Source organism: Lolium rigidum, chromosome 1 (genome assembly GCF_022539505.1).
Source record: "Lolium rigidum isolate FL_2022 chromosome 1, APGP_CSIRO_Lrig_0.1, whole genome shotgun sequence".
In the NCBI taxonomy this organism is placed as follows: Eukaryota; Viridiplantae; Streptophyta; class Magnoliopsida; order Poales; family Poaceae; genus Lolium; species Lolium rigidum.
Genome location: NC_061508.1, coordinates 48,517,864 through 48,538,952, shown reverse-complemented (window position 1 = coordinate 48,538,952; position 21,089 = coordinate 48,517,864). Strand labels below are relative to the sequence as shown.

General features: G+C 45.2%; 1 protein-coding gene across 1 annotated transcript; it reads left to right on the top strand.

The window, feature by feature from the left end:
• Positions 1-1,650: 1,650 nt before the first annotated feature.
• LOC124685305 (geraniol 8-hydroxylase-like) lies at positions 1,651-4,901 on the top strand. The gene is made up of 2 exons (XM_047219645.1): positions 1,651-2,581; positions 4,121-4,901. The coding sequence occupies exons 1-2, from the start codon at positions 1,700-1,702 to the stop codon at positions 4,724-4,726; spliced, it is 1,488 nt and encodes a 495-aa protein (XP_047075601.1). The 5' UTR covers positions 1,651-1,699; the 3' UTR covers positions 4,727-4,901.
• The last annotated feature ends 16,188 nt before the right edge of the window (positions 4,902-21,089 follow it).

The window sequence follows — 21,089 nt, the reverse complement described above, 5'->3', positions numbered from 1 at the left end:
GTCTAAAATTTGTATGAATTGCAATGTTTTTTCTTTGTGACTAGTAACCTCACCACATCAGGGGAGAGGTAACCGGACTCACATTTTAGGTGGCAACCAAACAGCGGGCTCGTGGCATTGGGCTGTTTCATGGCCTTCAAATCAGGCAACCAAACAACCTCTACCAAAATCTCCAGTGGACCAAATAAATCCTTCACAAGAAACCAAACATGATAGCCATTTTTAACTCATGGCTCGTTCCAAACGCGCAATGACTCTGGAACATGCCCCCATGAACCCCAAAACCGGCCCAATCTACCAACCGCGCCCTGGTTAAACCATACCAACATGTTTCTATTCATGCGGGAGAAGGAAACATACTCGCGATCTAGTAAATGTGGGTCTTTTTTATGTTTACCATAGAAAACTTGTACTCCCTCTGTCCCAAAATATAAGGCGTCTAATGATTAGCTAGAAGTTAAATCTGACTAACTTTGACTAAATATTTAGAAAAAATTACCTAAATCTACAATATTGAATGGATACATTAAGAAAATATACTTTATGGTGAATCTACTGATATTGATTTGGTATTGTAACTATTCATATTTTTGTGCATGAAGTTGATCAAACATAAAAAAGCGTTAACTTTTGAGTACTCCTCTAAGGCCTTACTTTTTTGGACGGAGGGAGTATTACTCTTTTTCATTTGAACATAAAGCAACCTCAAAAGGCCTAGAAGTTGTATTGAAATACAGTAGGTATAGATTTACATGGAGGCCCTTTAGCATATCTCGCACTACAAAACATAAAAAATGTAGAAAAGGCCTCCAACTTTACAAAAAGGACCACAAAACAAAAATGAGAAAAGCAATGAGGTGCCTGGTATCCTTCACCGCCATTTGCCGGCGACTTCAAGGCGCTAGTCACACCGAGGTCCAAAGGGAGTTGCTCGAGCTATTCTCGTTGCCGACGCCGAACCAAAACCGCCCGCTAGCACATGAGCAACTTGGGGGAAATGCGATATCGAGCTCTAGCGTCTGGTTCCAGGAAGAGCCTCCATGGTGGAGGTTGAAGCGAAGCTGCCCTTTCGGCCCTGCTTGAGGAGGGCCGCCCTGCGGCCAGTTGAAGCAGAGGCAAGACGGCGACGGCCGTCGCAAGTCCCCTGCTGAAGAACTCCAGGAAGATACGCATCAGTAGGCAGCAACCCAATCCCCAAATCAGTGTCAAACAGGGAAACAACCATGATCACCATCAAGGATTTATTTCAGAAAAGAAAGGGGAGCAAGAGAGTGGGAGCGATGGCAGCCAAAGCAAACCCTCGTCATGGATTCGGCCAACGGGTGCAGGCATGGGATCTGCCCCCAATCGAGCACCAAACTTCCACCCCACAGCCATGGCCACGGGAGAGAGTGCAAGGTGAGATTGGGGCAAATCTGGATCCGGGCGACTACTCAAAATATCAGCTATTACAGTCTCTAGCACATGTGCTTACGAAACCCTTTGGACCAGACGCAAGCCACATAAGATGTGGGTGATGTTTGCTTTGAGATTCGGTTCACCATGTGTCAGCATTCCTGGTTGGTTGCGCGCCGCTTCTGGTTTAGCTCCTCCAAAAATATCTTGTATAGTAGTACAACGTATGCTTCATACTCTCGTTCTCTTATTATCGCCACGCACATCGGCCCACGACATTACCGGTCGGCGTGTACCAGATACAATGTCTCTGCTTCTTGCGTGGCTGCCATGGCTCGTCGCCTCCCTCTTCTCCATCTACCTCCTGGATCTCCTAGCCAACGTACGCCGCTGCCTCCCACCTGGACCCCTCCCCCTTCCACTCATCGGCAGTCTCCACCTCGTCGGCGACCAGCCGCACCGCTCCCTCGCCCGCCTTGCCAAGAGGCACGGTCCGCTCATGTCCCTCCGTCTGGGCGCGGTCACCACGGTGGTCGCCTCCTCCCCGGACGTCGCCCGCGAGTTCTTGCAGAAGCACGACGCCATCTTCGCCACCCGCTTAGTAAACGACGCCATGGGCGACCACGCCAGGGACTCCATCCCCTGGCTTCCCCACGCGCCACGGTGGCGCTCGCTCCGCAAGATGATGGCCACCGAGCTCTTCGCGCCGCACCGGCTCGACGCGCTCCAGGGCCTCCGGAGCGACAAGGTGCGGGAGCTCGCCGCCCACGTCGCCCGGCTTGCGAGCGACGGTGCCGAGATAGACGTCGGCCGCGTGGCGTTCACGACGATGCTGAACCTCCTCTCCCGCACCATCTTCTCGAGGGACCTGACAAGCCTGGACGACCACGGCGGGTCCAAGGAGTTCCAGGTGCTGATGGCTGAGATCATGGAGTACGGGGGTTGTCCGAACGTGTCGGACTTCTTCCCGGCTCTCGCGCGGGCGGACCTGCAGGGGCTGCGCCGGCGGCTAGCGAGGATGTTTGCGCGGCTGCACGTGGTGTTCGACGAGGAGGTGGACCGGAGGCGCGAGCAAGGGGAGTCCAGGAAGGAGAACCAGGACTTCCTCGACGTGCTGCTCGACGTCGCGGCGCGTGACGGCGGTAAGGCCGGCCTCGACCGCGACACACTGAGGGCGCTCTTCACGGTAACGACAAATGCTCTTGTCTCGACTATTTACACTAGGGCTATAGCCAACCATAAATAAACAGTCCGAGAGCCAGGGGCCACACAAAAATGATTTCTGTTAAAACTATATTACACCTTGAATCCGTTTCTCCAATAACGTCCATTTGACTGAAGCACGAAGATGATTCAATAATATTCAGACCCAGCAGCAACACTGCATCAGAAGAGACGTTCAGGACGCATAGAGAACCAAATTCTCCCTCTATCCTATGAAACATGTCTAAGATTTATTAAAATTTGGATTAATCTAAATGCTATTTAGTTACATATATTTTTTTTGATAAAGATCTACATATATCTGAATTTAGACAAATGTCGGATAAATTTCATGCGGAGGGACTATTTCAAACGGAGATAGAAGGCAAACATATCTCCCGTATCTGTGTAGAATAACCAAAAAAAAGAAAGGCATCTACTGCCGTTTGAAGAGATGTTCTAAACTTGTCTAAGTTTGATGGGATTAAAAGAAAAAATATGTCAATATTTACAACGTTAAATCTATTAAATGATGAATCTAATAGAGCTAAATTCATCATTTTATAGATGTTGATATATTTCTCTACAAACTTGATCAGATTTAATTAAAGTAGTTCAACTCAGGAAAAACCTAAAATTTAATTATTTTGTTGTTTCTTTTGCGGGAAAACTTTGATTATTTTGGAACGGGGGTATTAAACATTCCAACAATGGCTTAGAAACCATTCCATTGTACCCGGAAATAAAATCCACCATGTTCAATGTGACGCACAGGAGGTGCGCACATGCAAGAGGAAGAACGGGAAATGATGAAGGAAAAATAAGTGAAAGTAGGAAGAAATATGGGGGAATTCTGAGTGATGTTGGCTGATCGAGGACCTTGATGGCAATGCCCACCCCAGGCCTCAAAGATGGTCGTGACAATGACCGCAAAATATCCACCACCAGATGTTCACCAACTATTGGTGGGAAATATACCTTGCCCTATTAAGTTAGATGGGCACCCTATTGGAGAATTGTTGCTCTTGACGCATGGAAGAACCGAGTAAGAAGGCGAATGATAGGGAGGGAGAGGAGATGGCGCTATGACATGAAGATTTAAAATGGTGGAGGGAGAGGAAGATGAACTAGTTGAGAAAAAGGGGTTAGTTCGCACCCTCCCTCGCAATGAGCATGTAGAAAAAAAATAGGCATGGAAGCTAAAATAACAACAACAAAAAAGCACATAAATTTATCATAATAATAAAAATATAATATCAGGATCTTAGAATTTGTGATGGCATGTCTATACGAAAAATAAAGGCCAAACTTGCATATATTGAAGAATGTGTTGATATCTAAACTATATTGCCTATTTACAGAGGTTCCCACTAGATATTTTTGTTCATATGCACATAGGTCAAACTTGACTAGAAAACATGTATATTCTAATTATACAGCATAAAATATTTTCAGCACATCTAGTAAATGTGTTTGTTGATTACTAATTAGTTCATAAAACACATCTTATGTTTTGTTGCAGGATTTGTTTATCGCGGGCAGTGATACAAGCTCCATCACAGTAGAATGGGCGATGGTGGAGCTTCTTCGGAACCCATCATCAATGACCCAAGCCCACGAGGAGATCGCACAAGTCATCGGATCGAGAAGGAGCATCGAAGAATCTGATATTGAACAGTTACCGTACCTTCAAGCCGTAGTCAAGGAGACATTCCGACTGCATCCTCCAGCACCATTCTTGCTACCGCGGCAAGCCCAAGAAACTATAAGGATTGCAGGTTACATGGTGCCCCAAGGCGCCCGCGTGTTGGTGAATGTGTGGGCGATTGGACGAGACGAAGGCATTTGGCCTAAACCAGACAAGTTCATGCCAGAGAGGTTTATTGGGAGGGAGGTGGACTACAAAGGTGGTGATTTCGAGCTCCTGCCTTTCGGTGCAGGGCGGCGGATGTGCCCCGGGGTGCCGCTGGCGACCAGGATGGTGCACTTGGTCCTCGCAACATTGTTAAATCGATTCAAGTGGAGGATCCCCGTGGAGGTAGAAAGAGCAGGGATTGATATGACCGACAAGTTTGGGGTGACGCTCACCAAAGCTATTCCTCTTTGTGCTATAGCTATACCAATTTAACTGAAATTCTGATATGATACTGTCCATCATGGTTCGTCTCCTAGAACTATACCTGGCTATATGTCACTGCCACGTGAGGAAAAAGGAAGATACGGGTGAGATAAGGTCCTAATTTCCTTTCTAGACTATTATCGAATACATCGATCGGGTTTTTGAAGTGACTTTTTTGTTTACATTTCCCTCATGTGAGTAAATGTCTTTACAATTATGAGATATAATCTTGTCGGATATGACACTCCTGAAATCTCAACCCACGCCTCCTTTACCTTCTCCCCTCTCCATGTGTGACATCACAGGTTTAGAGGCGGTAAAATAAATGAGATCGGATATGACACTCCTGAAATCTCAACCCACGCCTCATTTACCTTCTCCCCACTCCATGTGTGGCATCACAGGTTTAGAGGCGGTAAAATAAATGTACATAAAAGTGTACATTACATTCATGCATGTAAAATTTGGAATTTTTTTAGATTTTTTGATAGAACTTGTCAAAGTGATTGAAGTTCCATTTGAGCAGATGATTTACGTAGCTCATCCATCTAAGCATTAAAACTTTAAAATTATCTTTAGTAAACTTCTATTATTAAGAGGGTTGAAGTAAGACTCGTACATAAAAGTGAAAAACAAAATCACACATTTAAGAAAACAAATAAAACTTAATGCTTAACTTTTCTTCTTTAGTCATTCGTATATACATGTGCTGGATAATTCTCTAGCCCAATAACACATTTAAGAAAACAAATAAAACTTAATGCTGAACTTATCTTCATTAGTCATCAGTATATACATGTGCTGGATAATTCACTAGCTCATGCTCAGTAAGCCAAATACCTAATCAATTTTATTCTTTCCTTATTCTATCTCATCTATCTTATCTTGATCTTCCAAATATATCCAAATCATAATCAATCCTAACACCTTCAACAGAAATGCAAAGAACCGTAAGATGTGATAGGGCAAAGGTGTCCGATCTTTCGATGAGATGAGGATAAATCGATTTGTTGGTGGAGTTCGTGCTTGACGATCCGACTACACGTGCAGAGCTCGTCGCCAATGCAATCACTAGGAAAATCTCCGGGAGTTACTGATCTTGCAGATGCACGATCAGCCTGACCAGCGAGGGTCTTAATTCTACCTGAAATCGAGAACAAGTAAAAACTAATAATGCAATCAGAATATTGCGGATAAAGATGAAAGCTTGATTGATAATGGTGGGATTCCGAATAGTCGGTCTTGTCCTCGGCGTTGGCCTCAAAAGAAGTACACGAAGTTGCAACAATGGACTAACTTTTAATCTAATCAAAATCCAAGTTCTAATGACGGCTACAGAGGGATATATATGGGGGAAGTGAAGGGATTTTCGTCCAACCAGCTAGGGTTGGCCAAAAACACACCTAAATGGGCCTTCCTCCACTTATATGGCCTCTTAAAATCCCCTAAAATACCTAATCCAAAAATACATGGGTAGAGGTCTCTATGGTCGGGCACCTATGGGCGCTAGAGGATAGAGGCACCTATGGTAAGGCGCCCAGTTTTTTTTTTATTCTACCCTGGCGCTAGAGGGTAGAGGTCTCTATGGTCGGGTGACCAGGATTTTTTTTTTGGAATCTACCCTGGCACTAGAGGATAGAGGTCTCTATGGTAGGGCGCCGAGATTTTTTTTTTGGAATCTACCTTGGCGCTAGAGGGTAGAGGTCTCTATGGTCGGGCGCCCAGAATTTTTTGTTTTTGTTTTTTGCAGCTAGACTACTATCATGATTCCGATGGAAAACGCAAAATTGATCAAGAAAACGGATCTAAAACCCAAAAAAACTCTAAAACGGAGATAAAAAAACACTACGATGATGGTAAGAAAAGGGGCACAACAAGGAGTTGATGGAAGATGTGGTGGAAGTGTATGGTGGCGGTGATATGGCAAGGACTGCAAGCGGAGATGGTGCAGCAGCGATGACGTGGGCATTACCCTTCGGGTAACCGACATTGCCCTATCCTGTGCGGCCCAACTGGAGGCCCATGAAGGTACTCGATGGCAAGGCAGGCCACTAGGACGGTACGGGAGAGGATTCCTTGACGAACATGGCAAGAAAGGAGCCGAACAAGGAAAGTTTAGAGCTAGGACTATTGTAAACCTAGTTGTACCCGGACGGATCTCTTGAGACCTGGCCTCCTATATAAAGGCCAGGAGAGGGGCTGCCGAGGGACAGAATCAATCATAGCAACTTTAGCCACCAGAAGTCTAGAGCTAGGTCGCCGTAGCGCTTAGCCTCTCGACGAGATCACAGCCGAAACCTTCGGCACCCCATTGTAACCCAATATTCTCATAATCAAGATCAGACAGGCAGGACGTAAGGGTTTTACCTCATCGAGGGCCCCGAACCTGGGTAAATTGCTCTCCCCGCTTGTCTGTTCACCGATGTCTCGTGTCAGCCTACAAGATTCCATCAAACCTAAGCCCCAATCGGAGGGCATTGCCGAGGAGTACCCTCGACAATTGGCACCGTCTGTGGGAACACTGTCGGCACAAGACCCGACATCGGCAGATCCAGTCATGTCGTCGACAGCTTCGTCGACACCATCATCGCCATCATCGCCAAGACTAGGAAGCCCGATCCGATTCGGCTCCTACGAATTCACCCCGCACAGCGACTCCTCACGCTCGACCTTCTCGGATCTACAAGGAAACATGGAGATGACGTTCGGCAGCGTCCACTACAACGTCAACGCGGAAGAAGTCCTTCGACTGCTAGGACCATACACCCCCAGGTCAGCAAGGTAATCACCACCACCGGCCGCAGGGCCAAGCCTGTCATCATCAGTCGACCTTTCGGCTGGCCTGACCAACTCGACGAACTCATCCTCGCCATCAACCCCTCGGTCGACGTCTTCAACGTCAGTTGGATCTGATAATCTCATGTCTTCAGAGATGACCTCATACTACTGTTTAAACTGCGACACTAGGCACGGGTTGGGATCAAGAGACACACCGTTCATCTGCAGCGCCCAGTATTCGTCGGGAGAGGACAACGTCGACAACGTCGCCAAGAAGGCCACCTGGAAAGCAGCGCGCCACCAAGTTTATGCCGCCAATAACACAGGAAACACAAGAAATAGGGGAGATGGAGATCACACTCCCCGATCCAGCAGACGAATAAGTTTTGAAAACAGCGCCAGTAACAACAACATCGATTACACCATCGCAGAGAAAGAGTGGGCAGCAGCCAGGGCAGCCGTGCTTAACAACACATCGCTCCCCGCAGGAACCTCGGTTGGAACCCTCAACTCCTATCGCTCTATATTGGAGAAGAACCGGGAGCGCTTATCAAAAGATCAAGCCACCCTCGAGAGACGCCTATCCGCTGCGGAACAATCTAGCGAGTGACAGAGAGGCTCACGAGGAAGCGCCTCCCGAAGCAGTCAAAGGCGTAGGCAAGCACCGATCAAGGTTATCCAGGCTTTCGGAAGATGATGCTAGAGAAATCACGTCGAATCTGACCAAGTCCTTCATGACCACGGACACCGTGGGCATGCTACGGCCAAAAACCGTCGAGGGAGCAACTGCCAACCTCGCAGCGTACCTCATCAATCAGCGACCTGAAGGTTCTATGGCTCAAGCTCACCGGGGCGCCTTAGAAAGTCTCGCAATATTAGGAGACAACCTGGTCCCGCAGAAGGAAAAGACCACGTTAGAGGCCAGTGGCTCAAAGCATCGCTCGAGGGATGCTCGAGATGAAATCACCCAGAGTAGAATCGATAAAGCAAGACGACGACGCACCGCTAGGGAGGAATACGACAGTGATACCTCGGATGAAAGCCAGGAGAACGACGACGAGCTAAGGGGGGCCGATTGCTTAAGCTACAAGATCCGCGAGGCAATGCCACCCAAAAAGTTCAAGCCCACTCCCACTGACGCCGCCAAATACGATGGACAGCAGGAGCCGAGTTCTTGGATAGACGATTACTTACAGACTGTGATCCTACACAAGGGAAATCAGATAGCAGCAATGCAGTGCTTGCAGCTTTACCTGAAGGATTCAGCACGAGCTTGGCTGAGAGGCCTGCCGAAAGGTTCCATCAAATCATGGGACGACCTAGTGGACGCTTTCGTTTCCAATTTCCAAGCAACATACAAAAGGCCCGTCGGGATCGAGGATTTACGGCATTGCCAACAGAAGCAGAAGGAGTCGATGCGCGCATACATCGGGAGATTCACCAAGCTCCTAAACGCTGCCGAAGATGTCTCTGTCGACAGAACAATCGATGCTTTCAGCGATGGCATCCGACGTGAAACCTACATAGAGGAACTTGGGCGCAAGAAGCCGAAAACTATAACCAAGTTAATGGAAATCGCCAACAGCTGGGCTGATGGCGAGGACAACGTACGAAGGCCACGACAGCGTAGTGACGACGAAGACAACGATCAGCCAAAGCACGACTCGGGTGGACGAAGGGATCGCCGTAAGAAAAGAAAAGACCGCAGTTACGACGATAGTAACCTGGTAGCTGCGGGATACTCCGATCGGCAGGACGATCGGTACGACGACAGACGAGACGATCGACAGGACGGCAACCGGAACAACTCTGGAAATTGCGGCAATTACAAACCACGACCACAGAGGACTCCCGAGCTACCCTTTGCCGAACAGATAAACGCTCCCTGCTACCTGCATTCGTACGTCAACTCTAAAGACAACAAGACGAAGTCAAGTCATCTGCTCAGAGATTGTCGACAGTTCATCGAAATGCAGAAGCTCATCCAGCAGCAACAACAACCAACACCACCACCACCACCTCCACCTCAGCACCAGGTCCAACAGGCTCAGCCTCACAACCCCAACGAGTCGTTTCCACCACCACGTGGGCAGATGAGCATGATCCATAGGACATGTGTTTCGAGAAGGGAAATGAAGAGGCTCACCCGAGAAATTAATGTGGCAGAAAGCATCATGGCCAACATCCCCGAGTATGTCGAGTGGTCATCTCAGAGCATTACGTTTAGCAAAGCGGATCACCCGATGACAATCCCGAAACCAGGACACGCTGCCTTAGTAGTTGAGGCGCAAATTGGAGGGTTCAAGATGAGCAAAGTCTTCATGGATGGCGGAAGTGGGCTAAACCTGATATTCGTCGACACAATCAGAATTATGGGGATCACCATGAGGATGCTAGAAGAGACAGACACCTGTTTCCATGGGATTCTCCCCACTTCACCGGCGTACTCCCTTGGCAAAGTTTACCTGAATGTCGTCTTCTGGCGTGTAGTTGACACACGTCTGTTGGGAACCCCAAGAGGAAGGTGTGATGCGTACAGCGGCAAGTTTTCCCTCAGTAAGAAACCAAGGTTATCGAACCAGTAGGAGTCAAGGAACACGTGAAGGTTGTTGGTGGCGGAGTGTAGTGCGGCGCAACACCAGGGATTCTGGTGCCAACGTGGAACCTGCACAACACAATCACAATACTTTGCCCCAACTTAACAGTGAGGTTGTCAATCTCACCGGCTTGCTGTAAACAAAGGATTAAATGTATAGTGTGGAAGATGATGTTTGTTTGCGAACAATAGTAAAGAACAGTGTTTGCAGTAGATTGTATTTCAGATGTAAAGAATGGACCGGGGTCCACAGTTCACTAGCGGTGTCTCTCCCATAAGATAAATAGCATGTTGGGTGAACAAATTACAGTTGGGCAACAGCACATCCACAACCTTAGAACTTTCTGTCACTGTCCCAGATTCAATGGAGGCATGAACTCACTATCGAGCATAAATACTCCCTCTTGGAGTCACAAGTATCAACTTGGCCAGAGCCTCTACTAGCAACGGAGAGCATGCAAGAACACAAACAACATATATGATAGATTGATAATCAACTTGACATAGTATTCCATATTCATCGGATCCCAACAAACACAACATGTAGCATTACAAATAGATGATCTTGATCATGATAGGCAGCTCACAAGATCTAACATGATAGCACAATGAGGAGAAGACAACCATCTAGCTACTCGCTATGGACCCATAGTCCAGGGGTGAACTACTCACACATCAATCCGGAGGCGATCATGGTGATGAAGAGTCCTCCGGGAGATGATTCCCCTCTCCGGCAGGGTGCCGGAGGCGATCTCCCGAATCCCCGAGATGGGATTGGCGGCGGCGGCGTCTCTGGAAGGTTTTCCGTATCGTGGCTCTCGGTACTGGGGTTTTCGCGACGAAGGCTTTAAGTAGGCGGAAGGGCAGAGTTGGAGGCGGCGCGGGGGCCCCACACCATAGGCCGGCGCGGGCCCCATGCTGGCCGCGCCGCCCTATGGGTATGGGCCCTCGTGGCCCCACTTCGTATCCCCTTCGGTCTTCTGGAAGCTTCGTGGAAAAATAAGACCTTGGGCGTTGATTTCGTCCAATTCCGAGAATATTTCCTTTGTAGGATTTCTGAAACCAAAAATAGCAGAAAACAAAAACTGGCTCTTCGGCATCTCGTCAATAGGTTAGTGCCGGAAAATGCATAATAACGACATAAAATGTGTATAAAACATGTGAGTATCATCATAAAAGTAGCATGGAACATAAGAAATTATAGATACGTTTGAGACGTATCAAGCATCCCCAAGCTTAGTTCATACTCGCCCTCGAGTAGGTAAACGATAACAAGGATAATTTCTGAAGTGACATGCTATCATAATCTTGATCAATACTATTGTAAAGCATATGAGATGAATGCAGCGATTCGAAGCAATGGTAAAGACAATGAATAAACAATTGAATCATATAGCAAAGACTTTTCATGAATAGTACTTTCAAGACAAGCATCAATAAGACTTGCATAAGAGTTAACTCATAAAGCAATAAATTCTTAGTAGAAAGCTTTGAAGCAACACAAAGGAAGATATAAGTTTCAGCGGTTGCTTTCAACTTCAACATGTATATCTCATGGATAATTGTCAACACAAAGTAATATAACAAGTGCAATAGGTAAACATGTAATAATCAATGCACACAGTTGACACAAGTGTTTGCTTCTAAGATAGAAAGAAGTAGGTAAACTGACTCAACAATAAAGTAGAAGAAAGGCCCTTCGCAGAGGGAAGCATGGATTACTATTTTTGTGCTATAGCTTTTCATTTTGAAAACATAGAAACAATTTTGTCAACCGTAGTAATAAATCATATGTGTTATGTATAAGACATCCTATAAGTTGCAAGCCTCATGCATAGATTACCAATAGTGCTCGCACCTTGTCCTAATTAGCTTGGATTTACATGGATTATCATTGCATAACATATGTTTCAACCAAGTGTCACAAAGGGGTACCTCTATGCCGCATGTACAAAGGTCTAAGGAGAAAGATCGCATTTGATTTCTCGTTTTTGATTATTATCAACTTAGACATCCATACCGGGAAAACATAGACAACAGGTAATGGACTCCTCTTTAATGCATAAGCATTCAACAACAGATAATATTCTCATAGGAGATTGAGGATTGATGTCCAAACTGAAACTTCCACCATGATTCATGGCTTTAGTTAGCGGCCCAATGTTCTTCTCTAACAATATGCATACTCAAATCATTTGATCATGATAAATCACCCTTACTTCAGACAAGACAAACATGCATAGCAACTCACATGATATTCAACAAAGGTGTAATAGTTGGTGGCGTCCCCAGAAGCATGGTTACCGCTCAACAAGCAACTTATAAGAAATAAGATACATAGCTACATATTCTTCACCACAATAGTTTTTAAGGCTATTTTCCCATGAGCTATATATTGCAAAGACAAAGGATAGAATTTTAAAGGTAGCACTCAAGTAATTTACTTTGGAATGGCAGAGAAATACCATGTAGTAGGTAGGTATGGTGGACACAAATGGCATAGTTTTTGGCTCAAGGATTTGGATGCACGAGAAGTAATCCCTCTCAATACAAGGCTTAGGCTAGCAAGGTTGTTTGAAGCAAACTCAAGTATAAAACGGTACAACAAAACTTACATAAGAACATATTGCAAGCATTATAAGACTTTACATCGTCTTCCTTGTTGTTCAAACACCTTAACTAGAAAATATCTAGACTCTAGAGAGACCAATCATGCAAACCAAATTTTAACAAGCTCTATGTAGTTCTTCATTAATAGGTACAAAGTACATGATGCAAGAGCTTAAACATGATCTATTTGAGCACAACAATTGCCAAGTATCAAATTATTCAAGACATTATACCAATTACCACATGAAGCATTTTCTGTTTCCAACCATATAACAATGAACGAAGCAGTTTCAACCTTCGCCATGAATATTAAAAGTAAAGCTAAGAACACATGTGTTCATATGCAACAACGGAGTGTGTCTCTCACCCAAACAAAGAATGCTAGGATCCGATTTTATTCAAAAAAAAACAAAAATAAAAACATACAAACGCTCCAAGTAAAGCACATAAGACGTGACGGAATAAAAATATAGTTTCACTAGAGGTGACCTGATAAGTTGTCGATGAAGAAGGGATGCCTTGGGCATCCCCAAGCTTAGATGCTTGAGTCTTCTTAAAATATGCAGGGATGAACCACGGGGGCATCCCCAAGCTTAGACTTTTCACTCTTCTTGATCATATTGTATCATCCTTTTTTTTTTTGAGAGTGTATCATATATTGTATCATCCTCCTCTCTTGACCCTTGAAAACTTCCTCCACACCAAACTCAAAACAAACTCATTAGAGGGTTAGTGCATAATCGAAAATTCATATATTCAGAGGTGACATAATCATTATTAACACTTCTGGACATTGCACAAAGCTACTGAAAGTTAATGGAACAAAGAAATCCATCAAACATAGGAAAACAGGCAATGCGAAATAAAAGACAGAATCTGTCAAAACAGAACAGTCCGTAAAGACGAATTTTTCTGGGGCACTTAACTTGCTCAGATGAAAATGCTCAAATTGAATGAAAGTTGCGTACATATCTGAGGATCACGCACGTAAATTGGCAGATTTTTCTAAATTACCTACAGAAGGGGCTGCTCAATTTCGTGACAGTAAGAAATCTGTTTCTGCGCAGTAATCCAAATCTAGTATTGACTTTACTATCAAAGACTTTACTTGGCACAACAATGCAATAAAATAAAGATAAGGAGAGGTTGCTACAGTAGTAACAACTTCCAAGACTCAAATATAAAACAAAAGTGCAGAAGTAAAATAATGGGTTGTCTCCCATAAGCGCTTTTCTTTAACGCCTTTCAGCTAGGCGCAGAAAGTGTGAATCAAGTGACATCAAGAGATGAAGCATCAACATCATAATTTTCACAGTTTGTAACAATAGTTATCTTAGGTGCTCCATTATCCATAGTGGTTCTAAGGGCTTTGTCAATTTTAGGCCTATAATAGTTTTTTGGTTTAGGCACTTTAGAGACATACATGAACTTTTGCTCCTTACCCACATAAGCTTTCTCCTTAAACTTAAGAGAAGAAAAAGTTGAACCCAAGGTTCCCATAGCTTCTTCAAGTTCACTAATCCTATGGGTTCGATTATCATGAGTAGCACAAGTTTCTAAAACGGCAATTCTCTCATTGATTCCACTTAGAGTTTTATCAAGTTTATCAGTGTTATTAAGTAATATTCCCAATATAGTCTCAACACTTGAAAGATTTTTCTCTATGGCCTCCAACTTTTTCATGACATCTTCAAGAGAGATTTCAATTTTAGCTTCATTAACAGGTGGTATTCCAACTAGACTCTCAATGATGCAACTAGCTTCTAAAGCATGAGTGCGTAGGAAATTACCTCCCGGAAGAGTATCAAGAACATACCTATTCCAGCTAGAGATACCAACATAAAAGTTCCTAAGTAGGATAATAGTAGAGTGTTTCTTAGTGCACCTATGATGAGCATCACTAATTCTATACCAAGCATCTTTAAAACTTTCTCCCCCTTGTTGCTTAAACGAACGAACTTCAACTTCAGGATTACTCATTTTTAGCAGTAGTAAATAAAGCAAACTAAATAAAGTAAATGCAAGTAACTAATTTTTTGTGTTTTTAATATAGAGAACGCAAACAAGACAGTAAATAAAGTAATGCAAGTAACTAATTTTTTTGTATTTTTGATATAGAGAGCAAACAAAGCAGTAAATAAAGTAAAGTAAAGCAAGACAAAAACAAAGTAAAGAGATTGGATGTGGGAGACTCCCCTTGCAGCGTGTCTTGATCTCCCCGGCAACGGCGCCAGAAAAAGTCTTGCTGGCGTGTAGTTGACACACGTCTGTTGGGAACCCCAAGAGGAAGGTGTGATGCGTACAGCAGCAAGTTTTCCCTCAGTAAGAAACCAAGGTTATCGAACCAGTAGGAGTCAAGGAACACGTGAAGGTTGTTGGTGGCGGAGTGTAGTGCGGCGCAACACCAGTGATTCCGGCGCCAACGTGGAACCTGCACAACACAATCACAATACTTTGCCCCAACTTAACAGTGAGGTTGTCAATCTCACTGGCTTGCTGTAAACAAAGGATTAAATGTATAGTGTGGAAGATCATGTTTGTTTGCGAAGAACAGTAAAGAACAAAGTTTGCAGTAGATTGTATTTCAAATGTAAAGATTGGACCAGGGTCCACAGTTCACTAGCGGTGTCTCTCCCATAAGATAAATAGCATGTTGGGTGAACAAATTACAGTTGGGCAATTAACAAATAGAGAGGGCATAACAATGCACATACATATCACGATGACTACTATGAGATTTAATCAGGGCATTACGACAAAGTACATAGACCGCTATCTAGCATGCATCTATGCCTAAAAAGTCCACCTTCAGGTTATCATCCGAACCCCTTCCAGTATTAAGTTGCAAACAACGGACAATTGCATTAAGTATGGTGCGTAATGTAATCAACACGGATATCCTTAGACAAAGCATGATGTTTTATCCCTAGTGGAAACAACACATCCACAACCTTAGAACTTTCGTCACTGTCCCAGATTCAATGGAGGCATGAACCCACTATCGAGCATAAATACTCCCTCTTGGAGTCACAAGTATCAACTTGGCCAGATCCTCTACTAGCAACGGAGAGCATGCAAGAACATAAACAACATATATGATAGATTGATAATCAACTTGACATAGTATTCCATATTCATCGGATCCCAACAAACACAACATGTAGCATTACAAATAGATGATCTTGATCATGATAGGCAGCTCACAAGATCTAACATGATAGCACAATGAGGAGAAGACAACCATCTAGCTACTGCTATGGACCCATAGTCCAAGGGTGAACTACTCACACATCAATCCGGAGGCGATCATGGTGATGAAGAGTCCTCCGGGAGATGATTCCCCTCTCCGCAGAGGTGCCGAGGAGATCTCCGAATCCCCTGAGATGGGATTGGCGGCGGCGTCTCTGGAAGGTTTTCCGTATCGTGGCTCTCGGTACTGGGGTTTTCGCGACGAAGGCTTTAAGTAGGCGGAAGGGCAGAGTTGGAGGCGGCGCGGGGGCCCCCACACCATAGGCCGGCGCGGGCCCCATGCTGGTCGCGCCGCCCTATGGGTACGGGCCCTCGTGGCCCCACTTCGTATCCCCTTCGGTCTTCTGGAAGCTTTGTGGAAAAATAAGACCATTGGCGTTGATTTCGTCCAATTCCGAGAATATTTCCTTTGTAGGATTTCTGAAACCAAAAACAGCAGAAAACAGCAACTGGCTCTTCGGCATCTCGTCAATAGGTTAGTGCCGGAAAATGCATAATAACGACATAAAGTGTGTATAAAACATGTGAGTATCATCATAAAAGTAGCATGGAACATAAGAAATTATAGTTACGTTTGAGACGTATCATCGTCTTTGGCAAACCCGACAACTTCAGGAAGGAAAAGATCGAGTTTGAAGTCGTGAACTGGGAATCGCAGTACCACGCTATACTCGGAAGACCAGCTTATGCCAAGTTCATGGTCGTGCCGCATTACGCATACCTCAAGCTGAAAATGCCTGGGAGCAATGGGACAAGCATCACAGTCTATGGAAGTTTCTCACGCTCATACAATTGTGATCGCGACTTTCACGGGATCGCTGCGAAGTTTGGGATAAAACAGGAAATCATCGATCTCCCTTCCAAGTCATCGGCACACGATAATAAGGAAGATGAACGCGTCAGGAAGGCGAAGAAGAAGCCAGCCGATCTTGCCCTAGAAGTTTCGACAGTAAAAGTTTCGGCAGTTGATGGCACAACAGTCATAGAAGAAAGCAAGACACTGGCAATCACCGCCGAGACTCCTGGTGAAATCAACGACGTTCCCAAAATTGCTGACATGGTGGACAAGCCAGAAGATAAGAAGAATCCTCCCCTTGCTTAAGCGGATGGATAGTATTTAGTTTTTCCTTTCTTTTCAACAGGGCCCCCCTTTCGCCCCTTAGTTCCTTGCTTACTTTAGTAATGAGAACTTAAGTTTTGGTTCCTTGAAAAGCATTGCAGTAATTCGGAGCACCCGAACCACATCATCATAAACCTTGCTTGCGCCCCTCGGCGAAGTTGGTGCAACGAAGTGCGCGGCCAAAGATTGTACTCCGAAAAAGCCTCTGAAACTACGAGTGCTAAAGGATGCAAAGCCGACGAGGACACTGCCCTTTCCCTCTGCTATAGATGCCTCTAAGAGCGCCGTAAATAGCAAGAGTCGGGAAATACGTATATAAACGACCCACGTTCGATACTTCACTTATGGAAGCATCAAGGAATGACGGAGTCATCGGCAGAGCTAGTGCTACCGATATATTCGGGAGCAGCTGCCAGGACATACATCGGTTGAAGGCAAAGTTGCACATACAACGGGTTTAGCAAGACCCGCAACACGAGTTGATCACTCAAATAATTTGCTGACCAACAAATACACATGTGCTTAAACGAGTAAACCAGATTTGCTCCACCAAAACGTGCCAACGGCCTTAACGCGGTAAAACTGCATATATATGCACCTACCGATAGTTTTACATCTTAACAACCCAAACACTCGGGTATAGAAAGTAATCAAGTATTCTATTCACAAAAAGAACTTAATCATGAATTATCTTTGTGGAGGTTCTTTTTCTTCAGATGCCTTCGAAGCCTCCTCAAGCCTGTCAACAATGATATTGGAAGGCAGTTCCACCCTTGGGTAAAGCGGTTCCAAATCGACCGCCGTGTTGGCAATTGCTAGCAGGTCTACCGAAGGATAACGCGCGAGCACAAGGGCAAGTGTGAGTCTAGCTCCTGCAAATACCTGAGCTCGAACCAAATCTCGGATTTTCTTGGCGTTACCAAACTTTGACATCAAGGTCAACAACGTGGGAGGAACCGCGTTTAGCGGAAACATCGTGTTCCATATTACTCTCAGCCCTTTGTAGCATTTGTCAAAGAAGCGATGGACCTGCTGGACTCGATCTTGGAACTTTGCGACAGCCGAAGCCTTCCCGTGCTCTCTCCAGAAAACCTCATCCGATGATGATAGCTGAGTCAACACGTCCACACGTTCATGGATACGCTTGCTCTCTTTGGCAGGGTTCAGTGCTATGACTAGCAAAGAAAAGAGGAGAAGTTAGGACGATGCATTTCATAAATAAACAAGGAGTAAAAGAGAAAGGGGGCTTACAGTTGAAATTCTCTGTGGCCTTCTGCAATTCAGTGAGAGCGCAGCGTTCTACGTCAGCTGCAAGCTCGCTCTTCTTTTTGATAATGGCGGCCAAGGCGTAAGTATTGCGCAAATCCTTTTCCATCTGCGCGATCTGATCCTTTATACGTTGGAGTCGATCACTTTCGGAAACAGCACCCGAAGAATCATCGACAAACGCAGGCACATGAAAAACCTGCAAAACAGCGTCAAAGGGTATGATGGATCATATCGCTTCAGTATTGGAAGCTACTCCCATCGGGAGAGTGCAAGTAAAGACGTTTTAATAAGAGTACACTGGCAACATTGCCAGCATGGAATTTATTACAACCAAAAGTCTTACGGCAGGACATTGTTTCAAATCAAGCTAAAAAGAAGTCTGTTGCAAGAATCAAGAGACTTGGGTCTGGGTCGATAAACTTGGGCCAACTGATGATTTCTTTGCCGAAACCAGTTCAAGGAGCTGGCGTGCACATTTAAGATCTGAAGTTTTAAAGACGCCCAGGTCGACGAACTGCCCATCTTGCTCTTTCGGCAGCTCCTTAGACATCTCTTCAATATCATCCTTGAAGCCATGACCCATCATGAGTTGGAAGGCTAGAAGGGCACCATAGGTACGTGAAGTATGTTTGAATACCTCGATAACCTCCTTGTTGTTGACCGCGAAAGCATCGATCAAATGGCCCATAGTTTTGTCTTGACTAATTTTGGGGAAGATCATTGCTGGCGTGTAGTTGACACACGTCTGTTGGGAACCCCAAGAGGAAGGTGTGATGCGTACAGCAGCAAGTTTTCCCTCAGTAAGAAACCAAGGCTATCGAACCAGTATGAGTCATGGAACACGTGAAGGTTGTTGGTGGCGGAGTGTAGTGCGGCGCAACACCAGGGATTCCGGCGCCAACGTGGAACCTGCACAACACAATCAAAGTACTTTGCCCCAACTTAACAGTGAGGTTGTCAATCTCACTGGCTTGCTGTAAACAAAGGATTAGATTATAGTGTGGAAGATGATGTTTGTTTGCGAAGAACAGTAAAGAACAGAGTTTGAAGTAGATTGTATTTCGGGGTCCACAGTTCACTAGTGGTGTCTCTCCCATAAGATAAATAGCATGTTGGGTGAACGAATTACAGTTGGGCAATTGACAAATAGAGAGGGCATAACAATGCACATACATATCACGATGACTACTATGAGATTTAATCGGGGCATTACGACAAAGTACATAGACCGCTATCCAAGCATGCATCTATGCCTAAAAAGTCCACCTTCAAAGTTATCATCCGAACCCCTTCCAGTATTAAGTTGCAAACAACGGACAATTGCATTAAGTATGGTGCGTAATGTAATCAACACAAATATCCTTAGACAAAGCATTGATGTTTTATCCCTAGTGGCAACAGACACATCCACAACCTTAGAACTTTCCGTCATCTGTCCCGTATTCAATGGAGGCATGAACCCACTATCGAGCATAAATACTCCCTCTTGGAGTTACAAGTATCAACTTGGCCGAGCCTCTACTAGCAACGGAGAGCATGCAAGAACATAAACAACATATATGATAGATTGATAATCAACTTGACATAGTATTCCATATTCATCGGATCCCAACAAACACAACATGTAGCATTACAAATAGATGATCTTGATCATGATAGGCAGCTCACAAGATCTAACATGATAGCACAATGAGGAGAAGACAACCATCTAGCTACTGCTATGGACCCATAGTCCAGGGGTGAACTACTCACACATCAATCCGGAGGCGATCATGGTGATGAAGAGTCCTCCGGAGATGATTCCTCTCCAGACAGGGTGCCGGAGGCGATCTCCCGAATCCCCCGAGATGGGATTGGCGGCGGCGGCGTCTCTCGGAAGGTTTTCCGTATCGTGGCTCTCGGTACTGGGGTTTTCGCGACGAAGGCTTTAAGTAGGCGGAAGGGCAGCGTCGGTGGAGGCACGAGGGCCCCACACCATAGGGCGGCGCGGGCCTCACCCAGGCCGCGCGGCCCTGTGGTGTCGGCGCCTCGTCGCCCCACTTCATAATCCCTTCGGTCGTCTGGAAGCTTCGTGGAAAAATAAGACCCGCGTTGATTTCGTCCAATTCCGAGAATATTTCCTTTGTAGGATTTCTGAAACCAAAAACAGCAGAAAACAACAACTGGCTCTTCGGCATCTCGTCAATAGGTTAGTGCCGGAAAATGCATAATAATGACATAAAGTGTGTATAAAACATGTGAGTATCATCATAAAAGTAGCATGGAACATAAGAAATTATAGATACATTTGAGACGTATCAATCATCGAGTGCATCCGTGTCATGGCTCCCTTGCCCTTCTCGAGGAGGTCCTGAGTAAGCTGGTGTGAAGCAAGAGTCATCGACACACCGTTTGCCAGAGAATTGTTTGGAAGCTTATCCAAAGCATCGACAGGGATATCGGCGGCCTCTGCGAAGAATGAAATGGTAAAGATTACTAACAAAGGACTGGATTCACAAAGTAATAATAAACAGGGAAGCAGAAAAGGAATTACTGAGCAAAGCCAAGGTAGACTGGCGAAGAAGATCATCCTTTTCGGCCGCCCAAGCTTCAGCGGCCAGTCTAGACGCTTCTTCGTCCTTCACCTTGTCCTTCAGCCCCTTGAGTTCCTCCTTCAGGGAGTCAATTTCTTGACGGGCTTCGGTAGCTATTTTTATTGCACCTTCCAATTTCGAGGAAGAAGACTTAACTTCCTTTTGCAGTTGAGCCTT

Bases quoted from the DNA above. Each gene is read 5' to 3' on its own strand.
- LOC124685305 (XM_047219645.1), top strand. From the start codon at position 1,700: ATGTCTCTGCTTCTTGCGTGGCTGCCATGGCTCGTCGCCTCCCTCTTC. The intron at 2,582-4,120 runs GTAACGACAAAT...GTTTTGTTGCAG, and splicing joins CACTGAGGGCGCTCTTCACG to GATTTGTTTATCGCGGGCAG.